This window comes from Physeter macrocephalus, chromosome 18 (genome assembly GCF_002837175.3).
Source record: "Physeter macrocephalus isolate SW-GA chromosome 18, ASM283717v5, whole genome shotgun sequence".
Classification (NCBI taxonomy): domain Eukaryota; kingdom Metazoa; phylum Chordata; class Mammalia; order Artiodactyla; family Physeteridae; genus Physeter; species Physeter macrocephalus.
Window position 1 is genome coordinate 103,179,180 of NC_041231.1, and position 26,615 is coordinate 103,205,794.

The following is a 26,615-nucleotide window of genomic DNA, read 5'->3' on the forward strand; positions in this document are numbered from 1 at the left end:
AATGTTACAGCAAAACAGATATAAAATAGACAATAAATTATAGTTTATATTTACAAAAAAGCTGTAAGTGCAGTTATAGATCATAAATGTATTATTTAATCAGTTTAGTATGAAATTGGTTTCCTAGTACATGATCGTGAAAAAGACATTTAAAAAATATTCTCAGATTTAATCTGAGTCTTACTGTCTACAGGAGAAAACCGTGATTTCGGTTCCTAAACCGCATACCCATCCTAATCTCCTCCTAAGGCTGGGTGCCCTTCCTCAGCTCATCGCCTTTGCTGGTCTAACCCCGAGATGCGGGACGCTGTCCAGTAAGAGGCAAGGGGCCGTTTTACCGACACAGACGAGGGCTGACATTCATTCCTGACGTAAACGTGCTTTTTCAAAGAGCCGTCCCTCAAGGGAAGAGGTGCGGGCGTGTAGCTCGGTTAAAATGATGGCTTTAAAAAGACTTCTCATCCCCAGAGCCTCGCCTCAAAGTGGGATCACACTAGTCTCTGTTTTTGGTCCTAGCAAAGAAAACAGCAAATGCTGGTGGTGGGCGGGGTGTGTGTGTGTGTGTGTGTGTGTGTGTGGAAATGATGTGGTTGAACTGAAATAAGGATATTTTCACACGGACAAAACGCCCGCACAAACGCGTAACAGCACGACTGAGACAAAAGGCACTTGCGGGCTGCCCGGCTCCCTCCCGGGCTGTTGATCCCACGCGAGAAACCGACCTCCCTGGGATGAGAGCTGAGCAGAGACGTTCTTCCCCCATTCCCCTTACCTGAAAAATCTATCTGTGAGCAACTACTGAGCCCGCTGATATCTGAGCCAAGAAGAATTTTACTTTAAGATTGTCTTCCCTATTGACTTACTAAAACCACGAAGAGCTTGATCTAAAGCAAAATAATTTGGGTGGGTTTGGGGGGCAGGGGGGAACCTTCAAAGTTAGGTTTCTTCAGTCACCAGGCTTCACGCTACAGACACTCAAACTCGGCTTCCTAGAGACCGACAGCTGCTCACGACATTTACGACGTGAGCAGGTTACGGACGAGGTCCTTTAAGAGGTCTGTTAGGGCGGAAAGGCAGCGGCCAGCACGAGATGGTGTCGGCGTCTTATCCCGCCTTCTCGGTGCTTCCGGGTGCCTCTTAAGGCAGACGTGATGCAGGAGTCCAAGGCAGTGCCTGTGTGCCCAGCAGCTCGTCCCGAGTCAGTGGCAGCCACAAGCTCTGACGACCATGTTCCTGTATTTTTTCAGGATGACGTTGGAGTTGTCATCAAAGTAGAGCACGGAGATGGCGTTCAGTTTCGTTGGCGCACAGCACGGTTTGGGGACGTACTCGGGGTTCATAAGGTGAACCTGTGCCGAACACAGAAGGAGGGGAGGCGTCGTTAGGAGCGATACCTGGTCCGGGCCTACTCCCCGGTCACGTGGAGGCGCCGGCGCTCACCAGGGTCTGCACGATGGCATGGTTGGTGGCGTTCATGTGCGCGTTGAGAGGGAAGGAGCATTCGCCATCACAGTAGTTGGCAGCGTAACCCTTGGGTGCGATGATCCAGTCCTTCATTCGAAGCAAAAGGAAGCGACAGAGAGAGTGATGTACACACGCGCCTCGTATCACCTGTGCCCTCAGCAACCCCGCGAGAAGCTATCACTCACATGGGGCTGCTAAGGAGACAGACACAGCAGGTCGAGGTCACGCTCGAGGGGCAAAGCGAGGCTGTGAGCCCGGTCAGTGCGACTCTGGAGCCCCCGCTCCCTTCCACAGGCCCGCAAGGCCCTGACCTGCTCCTGGCCCGCCTAGGCCTGGAGGCCTGCAGGTGGCTGGCTCCGTGAACTTGGACCAGAGGAGCCTCTCCGGGAGCCCGGGTACTCCCTGTCACCGCAATGCCACCTGCACGTGGGAACGGTCTTCCATCACTGGACACCTAGAACTTGCGTCTTCTCTTACTAACTAGCGGTGGCCCTCAGGAGGGGGCAGGCAGAGCATCGGTGGGCTTCGTGTCTGGGCGAACCGGCCCGTGGCCCTCGGAGAGGTTAACCGTTAGATGCTCTTCCAGCCCTTTCTCAAAGCGCAGTGAACACTTGTTTAAATGCCCAAAGCAATACAGGCCCTGGGGACCCTGAGAGAAGAGCACTGGGAAATGGGCCGCTGATTTGGAGGGACAGGGAGCCTGCGCACCTGGAAAGGAGCCGGGGGGCTTCATGCACGAGTGGGCGGGCCTTTTGCCACCCCACTCCAAGACCTGGGCATCTGGAAGGGCTCCTAAGTACCTTCACAGGAGGAACCTTCTCAGCCCTCAAGTTCAAAGTCTCTGATGATGGCTGCTGCCTCTCAGATGAGAAGAGACTTACTAAGAAAGGGCCCTCGTCCCCCTTGCTGTCCAGAGCGCTCACCTGCCACCCCAGGTCTTGGAAGCTCACGTAGAGCTCGTGCTTCCTGCAGGCTGTTTTCAGTTCGCTGCTGTTGTAATCTGTGGGAGACCAGAAGATGCGACAGTTAACGCATTCATTCTTCATTGACAAACTTACCCGGACAGTTAGCCAGGGGCCGGCCGCGCACAAGGCCCCCGCTAGACACAGCTGGGGCGCCCGCAGCTCTGCAGGCTCCCGGCTGCTCGGGTGTTGGACTCACTCCGTCTCGTCCACTCTGGGGTCGCTGCCGGGCACGCTGGCACACCACACGTCGTTACTGACCTGAACGGACTCCTTTCAAGCAACAGATGCTTGTCGTGATGCCCCGTCGGACCGAGGTGCCCCAAACACCCCGGGGCCCTGACTTGGAGGACATCGTATTCACAGGCAAGACACACCAGGCAGGTTCCGCTCGCCTTCTAAAACGGGGACTGTCCTGAAGCTGCGCGGGGGCGGGGGGGGGGGGTGCTGGGCCGACAGCTGCTGGGCCAGGAGAGCCCCCCGACGGGGGCGCCCTGGAGCCAGGCCTGCCGGGGAGGCCGGGAGCGGGGACGGGGCGGGAGCACCGTCTGCTGAAGCACACGCACCTGCTCTGCATGGCAGGACCTGCTAGCCTGGCTTCATTCACCGCCCACCGGCAGGAGGACAGGAGCGCCCTGACCCATCCAGGCCGGACGGAGCGGCTTCTGCGCGACACGCCCTCTGCCAGGTGCCACGGGAACACGAGGATGCGTTAGGCAAGGCTCCCGGCCTCCGGCGACTCGGGGAACGGACGGGGCGCCGTGAGACGTGCAGAGCTCACGCCAGCACCGAACAGAATCTGAACGCCGTGCGCAGGGGCTGGAGAGAAACCCCACCGGGAGTTCAGAGAAGGGACAGTTAAAGAGGGAGAGAGAGAGGGAGAGAGAGCAGTGCTGGTGGAATGAAGTTAAGGACATGTGAAGAGCTACCCAAACCATGGAATTTCCTGTGTGATAATCCAGCTCCTAGTGGGTCCCCGGAGAGCTCAGGATGGGGCTGCTCACCAGACAGACCACCACGTGATCAGAGGTCGGGACGCGGGCCAGCCTGGCCTCCAGGGAAGGGAGGAGGACTGGAGACGGAGCTCAAGTCGTGAGGCCCACGTGACAACTCTGGACACGGGGCTCGGGGGAGCCTGGGGTTGCCGCGCGGGCATGTCCGTGCGCGGGGAGAGGGCTCCTCCTCTGCGGCCTTTCTAACCCAGCAGGAGTCGTAAGTGGGGCACTTCCGAGGCCTGTGAGCTGCCCCAGTGAAGCATCAGACCCGGAGGGGGCGTTGCGGGAACCCCCGAGTCTCACCGAGTGGGACAGAACCGCAGGTGGCATCCGCAGGGGCCAAGCCCTTGACCTGGTGGCATCTGTGCTCCCCCCAGGCCGTGAGGATCGGGACGGAACTGGGCTGTAGGACCCCCAGTTGGCGTCGGGACGCGGGCAGGGACAGTCGCTCCCTTCTGCCGGACGGAACCGAGAGGGCGTGGGGAAGGGCCTCGGCCAACGGTGCGCGCTGGCCGCCCCCCGGGGTCTCCGCAGTCTGGCCCTCGCTTCCCTCGGGCAGAAGAGGTTCTCAGGAGAGCAGGGCGGGATGCGAAGGGCAGGGGCCCCATCACGCCGCAGGCGGGGCCGGGCAGCCACCAGGGAGGCGGCCGCACCTGAATCCCTGCGGCCCCAGCTCGGCCCAGGTCCCAGGGGTGCAGGCAGCCGGCCTGCTGTCCTTTCCAGCCCCAAGACAGGAGGAGAGAGGAACAAAGGGGAGACTGGAGAGGGGAAGAAGCAGGGAAGAGACAGCGGCAGGGCGGCCTAAGAAACCAGGGGGCAGGGGGGGAGCGGGAGGGCTTCTGCAGACGGGCGCCCGGGCCGTGCGGGGCTGACCACCTCCCCTGCCCCAGGCCACACCAGCTGCAGGCCCCGTGCTCGGCCAGGAAAACACCAGAACAGCAGGAGCACAGAGCATGCTGTCCGCACAGCCCGGCTTTTCTGAGCTCAGGCCGCAGAGTCTTCCCAGAGGAAGCTTGTTTTTTAGAGGGAACAATTCGCTGCTCTCATTTCCCTTCCCTCCTAGGATGACAAGGGCAGGACAAAGAGCAGCTGTTAAGATGGCACCCCTGTCTGCACTGGTCTGGCCGCTCCCCCGCCCAGTCTCCGGCCTGATCCGCCCAGCTTATCCCAGAGGAATCTCCGGCTCCCACGTACCCCACAGAATCCACGGGGCCTTAAGAACCTGCTGGAGGAAGCCCAGCTCCTGTGCCACTGACACGGTGGGACCCCGGGACCACGCTGGGATTTTGATTTCTGGTGTCAATAATCTCGTAAAGTGTTGGGCGGGGGGCAGGAGTGGGGGGACAGCTTGCTTTTCAGAGGCTCAATTTTGTTTACAACCAGACGGTTAGCATGAAAGGCAACAGTGAAGTCCTGTTCTTTTGTGGCTGCAGGATTTCAAGGTCTTCCACAGCTCCATTTAATCTGAGCGGGGCTTTGATCTCAGCCTTGGTCTTGATTATAAAAGCATATGGAGCTAAGTATCTTGAAAACAGACAGAGGCTTCCCTTAAAGACTGAGCCCTGAGACTCCCTGCGTCACGCACCTCTGTCCCTTCCTAGAGGGACCCTGGCCCCCAGTGCCCTCTCTGGAGTGGGTAGTAGTGGTGAATTATTCGGGCATCTTGCGGCACCTGTTCACGCCTCTTTATTATTCAGCATTACCGGCCCTTAGCACATTCATTAGGGGTGAACCTAGGGATGGAGTAGGTGGTCAGGTTCTAGTTGGCTTCACTCCTTGATAACTTTTATCTTAAAGGGACGTAATGGCAGACGAGAGTCAAGTATTATAAATATGGAATTTGGAACAATTCTAACTTTCCAATCACTCATGCCCTTGCCTGTCCTCCACAGCTGTGGAGAATTAAGTTCTGATTTCATTTAGAAAGCCCTGGACGAGCCTCTACCTCTTGACCGAGACATCTGGGAGCCAAGCTCCAGGCCCTAAAATTTGAATTTAAGATCAAAATGACAAATGAAAATTCGCAACGCCTTTGAAGAACTAAAAACGGCTAAGTCACAGCCCTGACCCATGTCCAATTCTTCCCAAGCGTTGGGTGTCCATGGTGGATGAGCCCTCTCATCTTTGGCATGTCAACCCATGGAAGCAAGTGCTGAGCTAGAGGGGACACCGGCCAGGAACTAAAAGGCCAAGCAAACATTGCTCTGGGAGAATGAGACCCCCTAGCCTGTGCACTGAAATTCCCTGAAATCTACAGCAAAACATGTCATCGTCATAATAAAGTACCCACATCACTGCTTTGCAAGTGATGAGTTCTGGTTACCTTTCCTATGCTGGAAGCATACTGAATGGTCCCAACTGGAAAGTTCAAGGGATAGAAGATATGAACCAGCAACGAGAAGGTCAATAGTGTATTTACATGTACCAGAGCCACCCTTTCTCCCAGGACCCTTAAGGATACACGTCTGGGGACTTACCTGGCGGCGCAGAGGTTAAGACGCAGGGGATATGGGTTCGAGCCCCGGCCCGGGAGGATCCCACATACCACGGAGCAACTAAGCCCGTGCGCCACAACCACCGAGCCTGCGCTCTAGAGCCCGCGAGCCACAACCACTGAGCCCGCTCGCCTAGAGCCCGTGCTCCGCAACGAGAGAAGCCACGGCGATGAGAAGCCCGCGCACTGCAGCGAAGAGTAGCCTCCGCTCGCCGCAACAAAAGACAGAAGGAGAATTTAAGAGACGCTCACAGGGAGCATTTGAATCGATGAAGAGCTCATTCCAAAGAAGAGAGAGAGGGCCTTGAGGAGTTGCTGGTTCAGAGACAGTCGGCAGGGCTGAGTGATGTCAACACGAACGTCAAGGATGAACGAGGCCCCAAGGCCAGCGAATCCAATCTGACGTGAATTGTTCAAAGTGGCAGAAAATGTTTCAAAGCTATTCATCTGCCGAAACAAGGAGCAATTCTCAGCCACGTGTTGGCAGCCGGCTGGTGGACATGGCAGAAAGACCGAGACTCACCAGCTGAACTGAAATCACATTCACTGCCCCACCCCCCAAAGACGTCTTGGAAAGATCTTGGAAAATGGGCTAGAACAGGATCTAGAATCACCACATGGAACCATCCCGCAAGGCCATTTGTTCACAACCCCTGTAATGGGTCGGTCAGGTGGTGTCAGTCCCCCAGGGGACAAAATCACGGACGCTGAGAGAAAGGTAACTCTGAAAGAGGGTTAGTGGCAGCAGGTAGAGTGAGACCACCCAGTGAGAGCCTGGGGGCGCCGTGGATGGGGTGCCACAGGAGCAGTGGGCTGGCTGGTAGCCTGGAGGCCGGAAAGCATGGCCAGAGGCACTAGAATCCCCGGTGGGCTGCCCAGCACGGCTTGGACCAGGCCTAGTAAAACACGTGTCAAACGACGAACAGTATGGTCCAGACAACATCCAAGCCCGCTGGAGAAGTGCGACACGGCCAACATGCAACAGGCACTCGGAGCAGACAGAGGAGCCGGGGCAGGTCAAACCCATCCAGGGAGACTTCGGTCCAAACCCACTGCTTGGTGCATGTGTTTGGGAAGCCCAGCTTGAAGGCCGAGGACAGGTGTGAGAGCAGATGTTGGGGGGCAGGGGAAGAGGCGGACGTGCTCCTGGCCTCTCCCTCGTTGGGGACGGGTCCCGCCGTCTCCGGCATCGGCAGCTCAGTTCCAAAAACAGCCACGAGTCTCCCTGCCGTGTTTCACCCTGATGACAGGCAACCGGATGGATGATGCCACCTTCTTTACCCAGAGGCAGGACGGTCTCTGGGGGGCTGCTGCTGGTGTTTGTTTCAGCGGAGGAGGATGAATTCCCTGGGAGCGGCACACTGTGGAAGACGGGGGGCAGCAGAGGCCAAGCCATCTCTTCCTTCAACCTCCCGAAAGATTTACAAGGGCCAAGTCCCGCCTGGAGTCACAGCCGAGACCACAGCTTCTTGTCTCAGCAGCATCTTCCTGGTTCACGAAGACCCAGCAACATCTGGCCCCACCGCAGCCCGGAAAGAAAGCGCAAACCGATGGTCCGTTCCCCTGGAGAGCAGGCCATCTTTCTGGAAACACCTTCTCCAAGAGCAATCCCCCCTGCACCTCCATTCCCATGAATGGCAAGACTAAGGAAGAAGGAAAGGGCCAAACCGATAAAGCACTTCAGTGAGCCTCAGCTGGGCCATTTCTTGGACCAGCTCGAGAGAGTCTTTGAAGATAATGGGAGGGAAGGAGGACCCTCCGTAGTAATACTCTCTTGGGGGTCTGGGCCTTTAAACAGGTGAGGCCAGGCCCATTGGTTAGGAAGTCTTTGCCTTGGTGCTGCTGAAAGGAACAGAGCATGTTTGAAAGTACGGGGCTGGGGGATGGGAAGACCAAGGAAAAGCCGATATACTTGCCTCTTCTTACAGATTAGACCACCTTTACTATTCATATTTAGTTTAAACTCATCAAACTGAAAACAAAATGCTGAAAGGGAATTGGAAGAGAATAATTCAGTGAGACCACGAAAACCCAGATCAGAGATGACATGTTTTCTCGATTAAAAAAGAAATTTATGCGTGTACTGGTGGGGGAGGGGATGTGGAGCAAATCAAGTGAGATTTTCATTTTAGAAAGCAATCGACACCTCAAGAGCCGCCTTCAGGCCTGAGGTCCCAGTACCACAGTGACCACAGGTCATTAATGAACGGATGCCACTGGCCGGCTGCACCGCCGTGCCCCGAGGACGGTACCGCGATGATTACCGTTCAGCAGGCTTCCTGCCAAGCGGATAAAGGCAAGCAATCATTTCTTCTTTAAACCCCAACCCTGACCGTTTCTAGTGGTAAACACAGGAACACCCATGCTGGGCGAAGCTTCCAAGAAACACCAGGAGGACAAGCAGCAAAATGTCACATCACACCGGGTGGTACAAGTTCCACATCCAGGTTACTGGTAACAGAAACCGCTGAGTCAGAACCCAAGATGAAGACACTGTTTCCCAAAGGAAAACGGGGTGCTTCGGAAAGTTCCAAGAACTCCTGCCGGCCATGGAAGATGACACTGTTAAACAGTGACCTGGAAGAATGAATGCATCTTCCAGAAGTATTTTACGTCCCTTCAGAGGAGCCTGACATACACCCTGAGACCTTCCCATGCTTGGAGGCAACTCATCTTTGAGCCAGAGCAATGCTTCTGTTTAATTAATGTTTAATTCCAGCAAAGCCACCGAGGATCGACCATCCCCACTTAACAGCCGGGTAAACTGACGCCGAAGTGGCTTAGGTTTGTCCAAAGTCACAGAGTAGTAATGAGGGAAGCAAGATCTCCAACTGCAAACCCTACAGCAAAGCGTCAGCTTTGTGCTCGATTTCTGGACTACTGAAAGGAAAAGGAAACCCAGAACCTGAAAGCACCAACTTTAGAGTAAGATGCACCGTGGTTTGAATTCAATACTGACTATAGCTCTGTGAGCCGGGGGTCAGAAGGGAACATGTGCTCCCCGCCCCCACCGTGTTCTGACGAGCCGACTTCCGTGCCTCTCCCCCAAAGGCACGGCGTGGCAGGGAGCATCTCGGAAAGGCCTCCGAATTGACACTCGGGCAGTGGGGGCTGTTGCCTCCCTCCTGCCCTTTGGCCCGGCCTGTTCAGGGCAGGAGGGGGCTGACCCCATCCCCTACCTCCAGCGGGTGAGCACCTGGGCCCAGCCTGGCTGTCGGAAGCTACCACGAAAGAGGTGCGCTCTTTCTGAAGCTGAGGTTGCCTTCCTGGCCACCACGTCAAGACAGGCTTTCTGAGAACGCCACCAACAGAGGACGCTAGGAAAAGGGAGATTCCTCACATCTGAGCCCACGCACCTAACCACGTCTAAAGGTAGAACCCTGAACTTGCCGGTCAAATGCACCAGCGAAATCCATCAGAGGGCTGCCGGAGCGGACTGGCCGTACCACTTCCAGCCGAGAGACCGACAAACGCCAACCCGCCCTACGCGGACGCACCAAGTCTGTAAGTCACGGTTTCCCCGGCGTAACGCAACTAGGAGAAAGGCCAGGCGCTCTAAGGATCGTCACGGGCATGAAAAGAGGTGGGGAGACCGGACCAGACAAAAGGACGCTGTTCTGGAAAAACACGACCCTGAGGCTGCCTGCGGCCCGAGACGACCTCGGGGTAACACGGGCTGCCTCTGATGGCCTGGGGACCCGTCCAGACGATCGGGGGCCGACCAGGACCTGCAGCCTCCGCGCGCACCTGCAACCCTTGGCGGGTCCTGTGTCCTCACGGACGGCCCGGCGCCCACGGGGTCCCGAGAAGACGGGGTCGCCCAACCCACCTGAGGCGCTGGAGGCCCGCGACACGTCCTGGGCCGGGGCGGAGCGGTTGCGGCTCTGCTGTCGCCGCCGGCCGGCGGCCGACCGGGTGCTGCGCACGCGGACCCCGCCGGCCTTGAAGAAGGCCACCATGAAGGGCTGCTTGTCGTAGGGGCCGTCCCTGCCCACCAGGCCGGCGGCTCGGGGGCTGATGTCGAGCCCTGGAAGGCAACCCAAAGCAGGAGGCTGGCGGGACCCCCAGCTCCCCCGGGTCTGCAGCTCTCGCCCCTGCCTGTTCACCCTCCCTCCTGATTGCGAGCCCCCCCGCCCCCCGCGGCGAGGCGGCTTCACGGGCTGCCGGGGCCGGGCCAGCGGGCCGCAGGTGCGGGGGCCGCAGGTGCGGGAAGGGCGCAGGTGCGGGGGCCGCAGGTGCGGGGGCCGCAGGTGCAGGAAGGGCGCAGGTACGGGAAGGGCGCAGGTGCGGGGGCCGCAGAGGTGCGGGGGCCGCAGGTGCGGGGAGGGTGCAGGTGCGGAGGGCGCAGGTGAGGGGGCCGCAGGTACGGGAAGGGCGCAGGTGCGGGGGCCGCAGGTGCGGGGAGGGCTCAGGTGCGCGGGCCGCAGGTGCAGGAAGGGCGCAGGTGCGGGGGCCGCAAGTGAGGGGGCCGCAGGTACGGGAAGGGCGCAGGTGCGGGGAGGGCGCAGGTGCGGGGGCCGCAGGTGCGGGGAGGGCGCAGGTGCGGGAAGGGCGCAGGTGCGGGGGCCGCAGGTGCGGGGAGGGCGCAGGTGCGGAGGGCGCAGGTGCGGGGGCCGCAGGTGCGGGAAGGGCGCAGGTGCGGGGGCCGCAGGTGCGGGGAGGGTGCAGGTGCGGAGGGCGCAGGTGCGGGGGCCGCAGGTGCGGGAAGGGCGCAGGTGCGGGGGCCGCAAGTGAGGGGGCCGCAGGTACGGGAGGGGCGCAGGTGCGGGGGCCGCAGGTGCGGGGAGGGTGCAGGTGCGGAGGGCGCAGGTGCGGGGGCCGCAGGTGCGGGAAGGGCGCAGGTGCGGGGGCCGCAGGTGCGGGAAGGGCGCAGGTGCGGGGGCCGCAGGTGCGGGAAGGGCGCAGGTGCGGGGGCCGCAGGTGCGGGAAGGGCGCAGGTGCGGGGGCCGCAGGTGCGGGAAGGGCGCAGGTGCGGGGGCCGCAGGTGCGGGAAGGGCGCAGGTGCGGGGGCCGCAGGTGCGGGAAGGGCGCAGGTGCGGGGGCCGCAGGTGCGGGAAGGGCGCAGGTGCGGGGGCCGCAGGTGCGGGAAGGGCGCAGGTGCGGGGGCCGCAGGTGCGGGAAGGGCGCAGGTGCGCGGGCCGCAGGTGCAGGGAGGGCGCCCACTGACCCGCGCAGCGTCGGCCCGCGGACCCGCTCCCGCCTTCCTCTCCCTCCACGCGCCCTGGGCGCTGCCCTCCGCGGTCCTCTCGGGCCCTGGACCATCTCACCGTCTCCAAGGCCTTGCCAGGAGGCTTGGGCGGGGAGGCCTTGCTTGTCCACAGCGGCTCTGAGAGGACAGGAAGCCAAGCCATCCTGGAGCGTGGGGCCCACCCGGAGACCACGGCTCCGTCACGCCTGCCGCAAAGGAAACGGAGGCCGACGACCCTCGGCCCGAGCTTGGCCAACTCACCGTCCCGCGTGACCACGCTCAGCTGCAGCCCCATGTTGTGCTGCGGGGTCAGGACCCACAGGTTGCTGGTGGCTGTGATGTCAAATTCCAGCCAGCCTTCTTCCGAGGCCCACACGGCGCGGGTGTCCAACAGAAACAGGTCAGAGTCTCTGAAAGAGGGAAAAGGCGGCAGGATGAAGGGCGCAGAGCCCCCAGCCCATCCCCGCTCCGTCCTGCCCGGTGTCAGACGACAGATGCCACCGTCGGACCAGGGACGGCGACCAGCCGGGCCCCGGCTGGTGTGACATCACACAGGACACAGCCGCGGCACCGTCTGCTGGGGTGCCACACGGACAGCAGCTGCCTGCTGACATAGGGGGGCCCCTCGGTGTCACCAAAAGCCTCACGACAGCTGCTCAGGCCACATCTTTTTTCGAATTAAGGTAAATTCAAAACAAATAAAGTCCTATTGTTGCATGCTTTGCAGCTAATGAACTCTAAAAAGAGAGGCAGTGGAGGGGGCACTGAGGAAAAGGGTTAAGAAAATATTAAAATCAGGATCAATAAAGATGAGCATTTACTAAGTAGTACTTTGTTAATTTTTTTAAAAGCTCAGAACCCGACAATCCTCACATGTTAGTTCCTGTGAAAGGAGAAGCCAGGATTCACATCCTATTTCTGAGTAATCATCAATTCTTTTCTTTTAATTAAGGCCTTCGCGTGGCCTACGGTGAGAGCCGCGTCCTTTCCCACGTGGATGGTGAGTTTCAAGTCTGTCCCGGCCCCGCTGTGAGCCTCGCGGGGGCCCTTTGAGGCAAACTCACCGAGCCCATTCCTTCCACTGGGCTCCACAGGGACTACTTTTACTTTTTTTTTTTTTTTTTTTAACAGTTTCCAGCTGATATAACTCTAGTGTGGGAAGATGGGGTGAGGGACCCACATGCCATGACAAGGCAGCGTGAAGGACTGTCACTTTGGTGTGTCACAAGGACACAGTCTGAGTTGATGTTCCAGAGACACTGGCACGAAACGGCCTGGAATTCCCATGACAGGGAAGGGGGAGGTTTTAGCCATGGAGAGAGTCAAATCCCCTGGTGCTGGAAATATTTTGCTGCAAGAGCTTACAGAACAGAAAAATTACTAGAATTCAATACTAAATTTAAGATGACCATCACAATACTAACAGTGTACATTTACTTATTTTATAAATTTATGTATTTATTTTTGGCTGCGTTGGATCTTCGTTGCTACGCGTGGGCTTTCTCTAGTTGTGGCGAGCGGGGGCTACTCTTCGTTAAGGTGCGCGGGCTTCTCATTGCGGTGGCTTCTCTTGTTGCACAGCACGGGCTCTAGGCTGCAAACTTCAGTAGTTGTGGCACACGGGCTCAGTAGTTGTGGCGCACGGGCTTAGCTGCTCCGCAGCATGTGGGATCTTCCTGGACCGGGGCTCGAACCCGTGTCCCCTGCATTGGCGGGCGGATTCTTAACCACTGCGCCACCAGGGAGGTCCTAACAGCGTACATTTAAATCGGTCATAAAGCACTTGCATCTACTTGGCTTCAACCATCCTGAAAACTAGGTAGAATATCATTACCCCCATTTTACAGCTGGGGAAACTGAGACTCAGGTGTGAGTTTATGTAAGTGCAAGAACAATCTGGTGAAAAGAAAGTAAGTGGATTCAGTGTTTTCCAAAAGACTTCCTGCCTTTTGAGATTATTATGAAAGACAACCTGTGACAAATGAATACAATGTATCTCTAGTCCATCAAACGTTTGGGAGGCCAGTGAAACATCTGAGTTAAAAATGTTAGACTTCTCAGAGGGGAAACAATTTTTCCTGTTTACATGGCTCAGAGTTAGAAGGCAATGCTATTGTCGTCTTTTCCAAGTTCCAAGCAGTAGGTGTGGCTACACGTCGTTTACTCAGCTGCTGGACAGAGTCTGCAGGGGGCACATCGCCGCCTGCCATCTATAAAGCGTCCCCCCCTCCCCGCATGTGTCACACCCCCTGCTGAGAAATTCCCCCCCCCCCACAATCACTGAGGTGACTGTGGACAGGCAGACAGGGGGTGTCCGTGGAAAACAGCAAGAGGGGGTGGCGAGTCCAAAGCTTTGAAGTGAAGATGTAAAAAGACATCAATGCTGTTCTGGAAGGTTGGAGAAGACCTTCATCCAGAAATAACACAGACACCACGAACAGCAATGTGGGAAAAGTCACCCTGGTCCCAAAGGATGCCCAAGACATGTTCTTGTCAGAGGGGCGGCTTCTAGAATGAAGACGCGGTGAGAATGTCAGGGCGTGAGGCTGCCCCTGAGGTGAAGAGGGTCCGTGTGGGGTTAGAGTCGAGGGCCACTGGTCACTAAGAGCTTCGATGGGGCAACCGGCACATGTTTTCAGGACTTGTAACAAGGATGCAGAGAAATACAGCCCAAGGTATGAGCGTGGCACAGCTGGTGGAAAGAGCTAGAATGAGCTTTTATATTTAAAAAGAATTTATGATGAAGGAACGGGGGAGTCTGTTAGCAGAGAAAGTGGGGGAATGGGACAGAAGGCCGTCATCCAAAAATGGGAGAGAGAGGCAGAGAAAAAGGAAAAGAGGACAAGGGCATGACTTAAAGAGGAAGAGGAAGGAAGCGTAACCACGATGGGGGAGAAATGACGCCCGCAGGGTGAGTGGGGTTTGGTGGACGCGGGAGTCCGAGCTTCCACCCTGACTCTGCTCCGGAGTCACACTGGGGTCCCCAGGAGTTGCTGGTGCTCCTGGGCCACACCTCGCCGAGCGTCCGGCGAGGACCACGCCGGTCCTCACAGCTCAGGAGACCCGTGGATCCACACAGGCGGGGTCGCAGCTGAGCCTGGAGACGGGAAGAGCTCCGGGGCTCAGGGCACGCAGGGCGAATCCAGTTCAGCCACTTAAACCTGGGATGCTCAGGTCCCTTAGAAGGGAAGTGATGGAGAGCATGGGCTTGAAATAGCTGGGCTCGATGGCTGGAGGAACGGCAAATATTTCCCGCGTGCTTTCACCAAGCGGGGCCTCGAGAAGAGCTCCCACCGCTCCTTGGGAAGCCCGGGGAAGGCAGGTCCTGTTATGTGTCTCTTCTAGAGCTGAGGGCATGCAGCCTGGAGAGGGTAAGTGTGTGAAGGACACATAGGTGTTAAGTGGGGTAACCACAGCTTGAAACCAGAGCTCAGGCTTCAAAAGCAGAGTCAAGAAAAGTATAGGCAGACAAATATCACATGATATCACTTATTTGCTGAATCCTAAAAAGTGATACAAATGAACTTATTTACAAATAGGAGACTCACAGATATAGAGAACAATCACGGTTACTAAAGGGGAAAGGGGGGGAGGGATAAATTGGGAATTGGGGATTAACAGATACATACAACTGTATATAAAATAGATAAACAACAAGGACCTACTGTATAGCCCAGGGAACTATATTCACCATCTTGTAATAACCTATCATGGAAAAGAATATGAAAAATGTGTGTGTGTGTGTGTGTGTGTGTGTGTGTGTGTGTGTACACACACAGAACTGAATCACTTTGCCGTATACCTGAAACTAACAAAATATAGTAAATCAACTCTAGTTCCATAAAAAATTTTTTTCTAAAGTACAGGGCAGAGGTAGTAATTACCCAAACAAGGGCTTAGAATAAAGTCAGAGTTTAAAATCCACTGCACATCAATGCCAGTGGCGGCTGGATACAGAAGACACATTCAGATGCTCAGGGCCGGCACAGGATGAGAAATCATGAATGACGTCCCATGTCAGGGCCAGTGTAGGAGGGGGTGAAAGGTCGTGCAGGAGGTAAAGGTTGAGATGCCTAACGCCTGCTGCTGGGACTCCAGTGGCCTCCCGGTCTCACCCTCCTCCTCTGCCCAAGCACAATGCCCTCTGTCTAGACTGCACACACCACTGACACACACTCAGAAAGGGTGAGGAACTTTCAAAAAGAATGACAGCTTTGAGGAGGGACTTCACTGGCTCAATGCTTCCAGAAACTCAGGTCTTTAAGAGACGCTATTTATGGCAAGTCACTAAAATGGGTCTGGTCTGACCCACATCTGTTTACTTTTCTTCAATGACACATGACCTTCTCAGTCTACGCACTCTGTCAAAGTGTTGCCTCAAACAAGACGCTCCTGATTTTGCTACGCAAACAGCAGGGGTTCCCTCCTAAACCCCCCACTCCGGTGGCATCGAGGTCTTCTTTAGGCGAGAAGTACAATTTTCAAATAGAATGAAAGTCAAAAATCAATGAAAATTAGACAGTAAGGCAAGGATTTTTACTTTTTTCTCATGTAATGTATTGTATATAGAGGATTACGTCTAAATTTTTACCAACTAAAAAGATAGAAAGAAATAGGATATTTGAAAACAAAGCCTTACGAATCAGAGTAAACTGCTACACACACACACACACACACGGATTTGAGTAAGAAGGGTGAATGAACATTATTATTATATAATCAGCCAAGCTCTCATTGATTTCACGGCACTTGAATTTACCCAATTTGCACCTCTAGGATGAGCGTAAAGAGAAAAGTTCATATATCCGAGGCACTTACACTCTGTAAGGGATATTTCATCTTCAATACACCAGTACAGATCACTTTGCTGTCAGGATATTAACACAGCTCTGCCCTTACATGGTGTTTACCTCGGGACTGAGCCTACATATGTTAGCTCCTCAGGACCACCTGAAGAGGCAAACAAAATACTGTCCACACCACCGCAGGTTTACAGAGCGGGAAACTGAGGCACATCTGGGTTAAGCAACTTGCTCACACTCACTCAGCTGGACTGGAACCCAGGCAACTTGGCTCTTAACCATCATAGCAGCGGTTCTCAAGGTCAGCCTGCATCAGAATGCCCTGGAGGCCTTGTTAACACGCAGACTGTTAAGAGTTTCTGAGGCGGAGCCTTGCAAACTTGCCCTTCTAACAGATTCCCGGCGCCTCTGGTCCTCCAGCACTCTCCCTCTCAAGTATGAAGAGAATGACCTTGGCCTGCTTTTTAGACTTAAGGTTCAAAGCTGTCTGCTCTCAAAATGTCTTGCTCCTCTCCTTAAAACCATGCAAAGGCTTCCCTGGTGGCGCAGTGGTTGAGCGTCCGCCTGCCGATGCAGGGGACACGGGTTCGTGCCCCGGTCCGGGAAGATCCCACATGCCGCGGAGCGGCTGGGCCCGTGAGCCATGGCCGCTGAGCCTGCGCGTCTGGAGCCTGTGCGTACGGCAAAAAAAAAAAAAAAAAAAAAAAAAAAAACATGCAAAGTCATGTAGGCTTCACAAGTGTTTGATTGTCTTAGGGACTGGCCTTACCCTCAGGGAGTTAGAGTTAGACTAATAATCAGAACCACAGGTTAGATCAAGTCCAAAGCAGCAGTATTATTAGAAGGTTTGCTTCTATGTGTCCAAGACAGGGAGAGGGGGGAAGGCGGAAGATTCCTTCGTACAAGTTCATGGCCACCTAACCTGTCCTCTTTGGCCACGCAGACACAGTAACGTTCCCAGACACCAGGGCAAATACTCCAACACGCGCTAGCGATCGAACACAGACTGAATGAAGGGTCTGCCACCTTTTAAACATGTCATGGGCAAATCTTATATGTTTTAGTTCTTATCACCAACCCCACATCCACGTCCTTGCCCAATATGGGGAATTAAAATGGTAAAAATACTGTTAATTTGTGATTTTAAAAGAAATAGCAAAACAAAATCTTGACCACAACCATGGCCCAGCTCCCACAAAGCTGGACGTCCCGGGGGAGATGCTGGCGACCAAAGCAACCTGTTTCTGGGAATGAATAATCCAGAAGGCACAGTTCCAGAAACAAAGACCTATGTTCTTTCTTTTTTAAAATAAATTATTTATTTATTTTATTTTTGGCCGCGTTGGGTCTTCGTTGCTGCACAGGGGCTTTCTCTAGTTGTGGCGAGCCGGGGCGACTCTTCGTTGCGGCGCGCGGGCTCCTAGGTGCGGTGGCTTCTCTTGCTGCGGAGCACGGGCTCTAGGCGCACAGGCTTCAGGAGTTGTGGCGCGTAGACTCAGAAGTTGTGGCACACGGACTTAGTTGCTCCGCGGCATGTGGGATCTTCCCGGACCAGGGCTCGAACCCATGTCCCCTACATTGGCAGGTGGATTCTTAACCACTGCACCACCAGGGAAGCTCAAGACCTATTTTCTTTTCTCTGCCACATTTACCAAGTGGATAAACAGTTCCAAACAATAGCTCCTCCGGCTCCCCATGCCCTGACATCCCCCTCTCCCCAAACTTAGCATTATTCTGAGTGTATCCAATTCTGTGTGATAATGTTAATTCCTCTCTAACCTTCTCAGCTCGCCTGTGCCCTTGCAAAGAACAGAACGAAGACAGGCAGAGGAAGAAGGTTTGGTAGCTTCTTGAATCTTTTTTTTTTTTTCTTTAACTTCAGGGAGATGATTCTAAGTCTAAGGAATATGTTCTTGACTAAGAAGATGAAACTAACAGGTTACGTAACAGCAGTTGTGGGTCAGTTACATTATCCCCTTTTCAGGGGCAAAGGAACAAATACTGAAAAGTTCAGTGCTTGCCCGGGGCCCACGCTGAGTGCGTCAGAGATTATCAAGCCAGCAGTAAGATTGCAGGAGTCCCTGGGGATGGGACCTGTGAAAGCCAGATACAGAAAGAGAAACAGGTGTGGCTGCGCACAGCGATAAAAAGGCTTTGATTTTCCTCCACCCAAACGACAATAGGGTTCTCCTATTCCTGGCTTTCTCAAGTTTGCCCTTCTCTTCATAAAAGAAAACTGGTCCCAGGTATCTCACTTTCATGTCGGTGGAGATAAGAGTTCACATTACTTCACTTTGGGAGGCAGCACCGAACATCCGACAGAATTCATTCAGCAATCAGTTTATGAGAATCAGTCTATGAGAAATGCTTTTCTAAGAAAACAACTCGCCTAGATCCTGGCTCAACTACCGCGTTCAGGTCTGGTTTCCAGAACTATACTGTTTGGTTAATGACTCAAACATCAACATTTGTGGGGATTCATTATAAAGATTTCCAAATAAAAATAATAAAAATATGATACCTCAGAGATGGGTGCTTCTGGCTACGATGTATCAAACTAACACTCCTGCTAAGACTAAAAACACAAACCTTTTTGAAGCCATCTTAGAGCAACCGAGAAAGGCAATGGTTGATGAGTCAAGAGCTCAGAGAGAAGAGAAATGCATTGAGGTGAACCCGGTATTTGCTGTTGCTTTTTCATCTCAGGGTATTTGTTAATTCCTAGCATGACGCAAGGATGTCAAACAGAAAGAAGCAGCCAGGAGCTTGGAGCAGTATCGCTGGCTTGGGACGCAAACTGGAGCTTCAGGAAGTTATGACTTGAAGGGCTAAGGTCCCAGAGGAAAGAGGCTGTAGAGAAGTGAGCTCATAAAAGTGATCTCATAGAAGTCTGGGTTCACTTCCTCTAGGACCTTGGCTCTTCAAGTCCTGGTGTCCATGAACTCCAATATTTCCATTTGAGATGCTTGCCAAATATTAGACTGTGTTTGCATGCAGGAGGAAGCTGAGAAAACAAGCAGAAAGAAACTGCTTAGAGGATAAAAAGCAAAGCAGAATCTCTGGCAGTCTCTCAATACTGGGGAGTTAAAAAATTAGAGGTCAGAGGCCATCAAGGAAGGGAACTTCTGGTAAACAACCTAAACCTTCAGCTGAGACCCCTAAAGAGCTAAACTGTAGGAGAAAAGGAAAACCAGAAACAGAGAAGCCTTAACACATCTGGAAACCCAGCCTCAGTTAAGACAAAAGAACAAGGTAGATCCTGTCTGTATTTTTTCTGCCTTCCAGAAGAAAATGAAAACCAGTCTGGAAGGAGATACCAGTATCTAGAACTGATTTCATAGATAACGCCCAGAATTTAATTTTTAAAAATTATCAGGCATGCCAGGAAAGAAAACCAAATGAGGAAAAATCAAGGGAACAAACAGATAATAGAAATAGACCCACAGGTGATCCAGATAATAAAGTTTTCAGACATGATCTTAGAATCTAGCCTTATATTAAAAGGGTAATAAATCACAAGTTGGGTTTGTTCCGGGGATGTGAAGTTGGTTTTACACTTGAAAATCATTTAATGTAGTATATCACATTAACACTATAAAGGAGAAAAATCATATATAGACATCCCTCAGTATACCTGGGGGACTGGTTCCAGGACCCAAACCTGGATACCAAAAATACCTGGATACCAAAATCCCCATATGCTCAAGTCCCTTACATAAAATCATGTACAGTAATTTCATAAAACTTACCCATATCCTCCTGTATATTTTAAATCATCTCTAGATTACTTATAATACCTAACACAGTGTAAATGCTATGTATCAATAAACAGTTGCCAATAAAGAGCACACAGCAAACAATAAACAGCACCCAGCAAATTCAAGTTTTGCTCTTTGGAACTTTCTGGAATTTCTTTTCAAATATTTTGATCCATGGGTGGTTGACTCCACAGATGCAGAACCCATGGATATGAAGGACCAACTATCATCATCCCAAAAAGTTCAGAAAAAAGATAAAATCCACATCAATTTCTAATTTTAAAAAACCCATAGCAAACTAAGAATAGAGGAGAATTTCCTTAATAAAATAAAGAGTATCTACAAAAACATTTATAGCAAACGTTATCCTTAATGGTGCAATATTAAACATCCCCCCCCTTAGATTAGAAATCTGACAGAGATTTCCAATCTGAGATTAGAAATCTAACAGAAATCTGAATGGAATTCAACATTGTACTGGATATCTAGTGAGCACAATAAAACAAGAAAAAGAGAAGTAAAAATATAAGAATTACAGAGGAAAAAATAAAAATATTTATAGATGACATGATTATATTCATGGAAATTCTAAAATTCTGCAGAGAAAAATTATTAGAATTAATATGTAAACTTGCAAGGTTGCTGGATATAAGGTCAATATAGAAAAATCAATTGTATTTCTATATGTGGGCAAAAAAGAATTAGACACTGAAACTTTTAAAAGTTAATAACATCATTTACAATAGGATAAAAACTTCAATTCCTGGAATAATTCTAATAAAAACATTCAAGACCACCTAAACTGTAAAATGTTATTGAGAGTAATTAAAGAAAGCCTAAATAAACATATGCTTGGACTGGAACACTCAATATTAGGGAGAGTCAATTCTTCCCAAATCAAGGTCTAAATTTAATGAAATTCCAAACAGGAGCCCAGCAAGTTTCTTTTGTGGAAATTGAAATGCTGATTTTACAACATATATGAGAATGCAAAGGGCCATCAACAGCCAAGAAAACCTTAAAGAACAAATTTGGAGAACTTACACACCAGATATTAAGACTTCTTACAAAACTAAAAGAATCAAGAGTTTTTATTGATACAAGAAGAGAAAAATCAATCAATAGAACAGAATAAAGATCTCAGAAACAGACCCAAACACATGTGGTCACCCGATACGTGACAAAAATGCCACTGATGTGCATGGAAAAAAGATAGTATTTTTAATAAATGGTTCAGGGTCAGTTAGGTTTTTCTACTCTTACACGGCTATCTAATCTACATCTGTAGTTCACCTGTGATCTCAAATATCCATTCCTGTAGAGTTCAGCTCATTCTGCTGATCTAAACGCTCCCATATCCCACTGCCTCTTGGACACCCAACCATGACTCAGACATGTCCCAGCCTGGACTCGCGTCCACCCCCCTTCCTTCACTCATTCCTACATTCCCTATCTCTGTGAATGGTGCAGAGTAGCAAATCAAATTAAAAATTTTGGAAAACTGGGTTTTTTGCCTTTTGACAGTTATTTTCTCTCCTGGGACAATTCTATCCTATCTTAAAAAGGAGGTCAGAAATGGTGAACTTGGTCACAACTTTAAACAATAATTCAGTCTGGCATTGTTTCTGGGGACTCCACCGGTACGGCCTCTGGGTGGCCTAAGGAAATCCTTCTTGGTTTTAAAAACCAGCGTTGAACGCAGCATTGCCCTGTGCCCTTGATTCAAAGATGCACATCTCCCAATCCTGAGGATTCTGAAGTTAGGATGAAACATATGGACCAAACTGAAAAAAAACAAAAAACAAAAAACCCTGCTTTGGGGCTTCCCTGGTGGCGCAGTGGTTGAGAGTCCGCCTGCCGATGCAGGGGACGCGGGTTCGTGCCCCGGTCCGGGAAGATCCCACATGCCGCGGAGCGGCTGGGCGGGCCCGTGAGCCGTGGCCACTGAGCCTGCGCGTCCGGAGCCTGTGCTCCGCAACGGGAGAGGCCACAGCAGTGAGAGGCCCGCGTACCACACACACAAAAAACAAACAAAACAAAAAAAACCCTGCTTTGCCTGTCTGCAAACAGAGTCGTGATATTGCTTATACCAGGAGGAACTGAATTTTGAATTTGGTAATTAATTCTCACTCTAAATGTCTTCCAAAGGACTGCACCATGACAGAACACAAAAAAGAAAAGTTATCATATTATCATATACACAGAAGATAGATTATCACTGCCAGGCAACACAACTGCCAAACCATACACAGTAGAATATGGATGTCAAAATTATCAGAGGCACGTGTGGCCAGTTCATGTACCAAACAGAACCATCTTTCAGACACTGAAAAAATTTCTGGCTGGCTTTCAAGAGATGCTGTTTAACTTTGACTTCCAGATATACAAAATTGAATAAGAAGAGTCAAAGTATGTCTTTCACCAGATAGAAATGTAGATGCAAATGATATTCTTAAAGGCCCCCAAACTGCACTATTAATGTATAGGTGCTATAAAAGTAAAGATCATGAGTACGTTATGAAAAGCAACATGCTACCATCACACTACTACACATGACAATGGAAGGCTGACAGTTAATCAGAGCAGCCGGGCTTCCCTAGTGGCGCAGTGGTTGAGAATCCGCCTGCCAATGCAGGGGACAGGGGTTCGGGCCATGGTCCGGGAAGATCCCACATGCCGTGGAACAACTAAGCCCGTGCGCCACAACTAGTGAGCCTGCGCTCTAGAGCCCGCGAGCCACAACTACTGAAGCCTGCGTGCCTAGAGCCTGTCCTCTGCAACGAGAGAAGCCACCGCCATGAGAAGCCCACGCACCGCAACAAAGAGTAGCCCGCTCACCGCAACTACAGAAAAGCCTGCACGCAGCAACAAAGATCCAACACAGTCAAAAATAAATAAAAAAAAAAAAAATCAGAGCAGCCTTTACCCTCCAAGTATGAAGACAGCTTAGTGTGTATGAGATTCGGGAGAAAATGGTAAGATAAACGGACAGAGATATAATACTGTGAATAAGGACAAGTACTTTTATATAAATTTATTCTAGTCTTTTTTCTCCTCCACACCCCCTCCTCTAGAAGAACTGCTAATAGATCCATGGTTGACCAAAAGATCAATGAAGGTTTGCAGAGGTCTTCCATCGCAAGGCCTTGAAAGCCAAAGTGTCAATACCAGGGCCTGAATTCTAACAGACACATTTTTTCCCCCAATGGAGCTGCCTCCTATGCCATCCAAACAGAAGCATCCTTGAGACGTTCGCATCTAAGCTAAGGAGATGAAGATGCCAGGCACGCCATAAGGGGACTGCTTACCTCTTTCTGGCACTTCACCTTTATCTCAGGACTGTCCCCATGTCATTGGGATGACTTTGAGGGAATCAAAGCAGATCACAGTTTAGGCCTAATTTGGACTTGGCAAAATCCATATGTGCCACGCGTCCTCCTCCTAAGGCTAACCTGCCTGCCCAGCTGTCTGATGGGGTCATGGCTAAATCCTAAGGAAGGAACATAGGGGAAGGTCTTTCCCAAACTCTAAGCACTGTATAAATGCCAGTTTCCACCAAGGTCATCATAAAAACGTAACAATTTCTTACATCAGATAGTAACACCAAACTCATCTTAAGATATCAACCCCACACCATACTCTAGAGTAAAATTTAAAAATAAACTACAAAGGGCCCCCTGTGCTCCTCTGATAGGACTGCGTATGCTGTGGGGTTGCCAGCCCCACTCCACTCTGCGAGTTGCTCGAGATCTTTTCAAGACTTAGATTCCGTCTCTTGGCTTATTCTCAGGTTTTGAATACTGTATCAATTGTTACCCTGTCCTACCTCAAAGCACCATCTCTTCAACTCATCACTTTTTTGAACTTACCTGGGTCCAGTGATTTCTTACCAGTCAGAGAAATCAGGTTTCTGCAGAGTTCGCAGCAATGGCCTATCTTCCAAGAATCGTTTCTGGCCCTCCCTGGGTCAGGCTCCCTAGCTGCCCTTTACACCAGGAGGCCCAACACAGAACAACTTCTGCCTCAGCTGAGGGTATGACTCAGCATTGAAACACCTGCCTTTTTTCTTTTCCAAGGAGGCCAACTCTTTTGCAACACACACGTGTGTTAAGCTGATCCATCAAATGCTACAAATTTCACTGAAACAGATGAGACAGCTATGTTTCTTCACAGGCCTGGAGGGTTCTTTTCGGCCAAGACACCCCAAGATGGTACAGATGGGGAGATCGAACCTTCCCCAGAAGGGGTCCCACAGTTCAGTCTGGAGGCCTCTGGAAGGACATGAGCAAACCACAGGCAGCCTGGGCTCCAGGCCCACTGATAAGAAAATCTTCTCCTGGCCAACCTGGAACTCTTTAAAAGCATGAAATTCTCCCAATTCTCCCAGGATTTCCCCTTTCCTATGCACAAAAATTAAACACATACAATCACCAAATGCTCCCATCCTAAAACGCAGAGAAATTACAACTCTGCTTTGACACGGAGTCAGCAAAGGTTGGGACCGTTTGGGAGTTTTGTTTTCCAAGCTCGCTGCTGGCCTGGAGGAAGCATGACACCACGATCTGAAGCTCAAGGCAGCTGTTCATTTTTGGCCGGAGTTCAGTATAAACCTTACAAATGGTCTGCCAGCGCGTGCTCTCTCTCTTTTTTAAAATAATAATAATTTTGAAAAAAATCCATAGTCACAAAACCTCCAATCTAGTGTGTTCACTGTAAAGCTTTTCCTGCAGAACACAGAAAACTATGTTTTCCAAACAAATGTCTGAGCCAAAAAAGGCACCAGCAGGTTATTTCCATCAGAGAAAAGGCAAGAAGACCGATACTTAGGCAGATTGAAAATCAATGGCTAAAGCAGTTCCGAAGAATCACTGAAGAGCAATTCTCTCTGAAATACTGAAAGACGAAAATCTAGCAACGAATAATTTACTTTTCAAAAGAGGCCCTTAACAGTTAAGTCAACGAATACATTTTTATTTAGGAGCGAAAATCAGACATCAGAAAACCTGCCTTCCATTCTGAAATTTTGGTGCGTTATACAGATCGTGCAACGGCTCTGTTTTACTTACAATACAATTTAACTGCCACCGCTGAGAATTCCCATACAGCCATCCGTGTGTCTGTCCAACACCAGGACATGTCCCCACAGCCTGGCATGTCCCTCCTTCTCCAGTTCCCTCATTACAGACTTGAATATGCATCATGGCCAAATGCTGGCAGCGCTCTCAAAATGGTCCTTGTATGGTCCATGTTTGTTATTATTTTAGTGTGTGTATTTGCGACAGACCCACACACAGATCTGTAAGTTCAGGAGAGACCCAGCTCTTTCCTTTGGACCTTCTTAATCCAAACTTTTGGACCTTCTTGGGAAATTAATAGATTTCCAGGACCAAAAGCAAGAATCTGGGGGTGGTTTATAAAACCAAAGCTAGGGCTTCCCTGGTGGCGCAGTGGTTGAGAGTCCGCCTGCCTATGCTGGGGACGCGGGTTCGTGCCCCGGTCCGGGAGGATCCCACGTGCCGCGGAGCGGCTGGGCCCGTGAGCCATGGCCGCTGGGCCTGCGCGTCCGGAGCCTGTGCTCCGCAACGAGAGAGGCCGCAACAGCGAGAGGCCCGTGAACCAAAAAAAAAAAAAAACCAAAGCTAATAGAGTCCATAAATAGAGGACATAAATGTCCCTCCTCCTCTGCATTCTCTTCCTTTCCCTTTTACCTTCGTATTTACCATACAATTGCCAGAATGTCCTATCACGGGCCGAGTTCCTACCTGCTGCCTGCTGAGAACCACGGGCAGTGCTAACCTCTGCATCGGACTCTCTGTTCCGGCCAAACCACTCAACTGAGCCCTAAATACAAGCAAAGTTCAAGGTCATGGGCTTGTTTTCTGTGTGCTGTACGTAGGACTGAAATAACTGCTGTAATACTTCATCCCTTGGCCCCTCTGAGGCTCTAAATATCACTCCATGGAAGTTTTCCTTTATCTGCTAGGCAGCCCCCAAAACACAGCTCTTCTGTAAAACAGTGTGGCCCCATTTCAGGAAACAAGAATAATACAGACATGGGAAAAGAAGTCTACCGGTCCCTTGCAACTACATGATAAAAAATACATTTGAGACACACATATACACACCCACTCACTCAAAGACATACCGCATACGTGTATATTATATGCACAAGCACACAGCCTTCTATTTGCTTGAATCAGCAGCATTTGCAATTAAGCATCCTCGTATAATTGCCGTGTGCGAACTTATGTTAGCCACGCTCATCTGCCGTTCAACGTAGGGACTAAAACATGGTGGGAAACATTTTAGTCCCAGTGAATTATATGTTTTCGGAACACAAAGGATGCTTAGTAGATACCATTCACTGGCTTGCTTTGGAAAAGAAAACTCTTTGGGAAATTTTCACCTTAAGAGCAAAAAAGTCGTCTTGCTGGCTCAACGCTACCACTGGGAACACACCCCCCGACACGCCCGCGTGCCGCCCTTGAACTCCAAGCCACCTTCCAGAGACAGAGTCGGGGTTATACGGTGATGGGGTGAGAAACGGTGGCCAGCCCCACCCTTCGGGGTTCCTCGAGCCTCCATACCTGTGCTGCTGCTCCTGTAAGACTTGGTAAATGCCGACAAGAAAAGTTTGGTTTTTAAAACTCCCGACAACACAGTCCTTGTAGATTCGGAACTCTGCAGCCGTCACCGCCTCACCCTCAGGAATCTGGGACAGGTTGAACTTGAACTCTTTGTGGTGTCGCTGGCGAGGGGAGAACTCCTTGTCGTCCTCCACTATAGGATTAAACGAGAGAGAGGGACAACTATTGTTACTTGGCTAAGTGCCACAGGCTCAGCTCTAGAAAGTTCCCCCGTTTTCATTCCTAAGTGGCTTACCGTTACCCTTATTACAGGGATCAGTGGGTGGTGGAAAGAACCTCGGGCTAGGCTGCCAGGCTGAGATTAA

The 26,615-nt window shown here is 51.6% G+C and overlaps 1 protein-coding gene across 1 annotated transcript; it reads right to left on the minus strand.

Annotated features, from left to right (window-relative positions):
* Positions 1-28: 28 nt before the first annotated feature.
* Positions 29-26,615, minus strand: BMP6 (bone morphogenetic protein 6; the record flags this gene model as incomplete). The annotated part of the gene is made up of 7 exons (XM_055080033.1): positions 29-1,349; positions 1,441-1,551; positions 2,388-2,464; positions 9,745-9,942; positions 11,365-11,513; positions 26,251-26,443; positions 26,546-26,615. Coding segments are annotated over 7 exons (948 nt in total), but the record flags the coding sequence as incomplete, so codon positions are not given.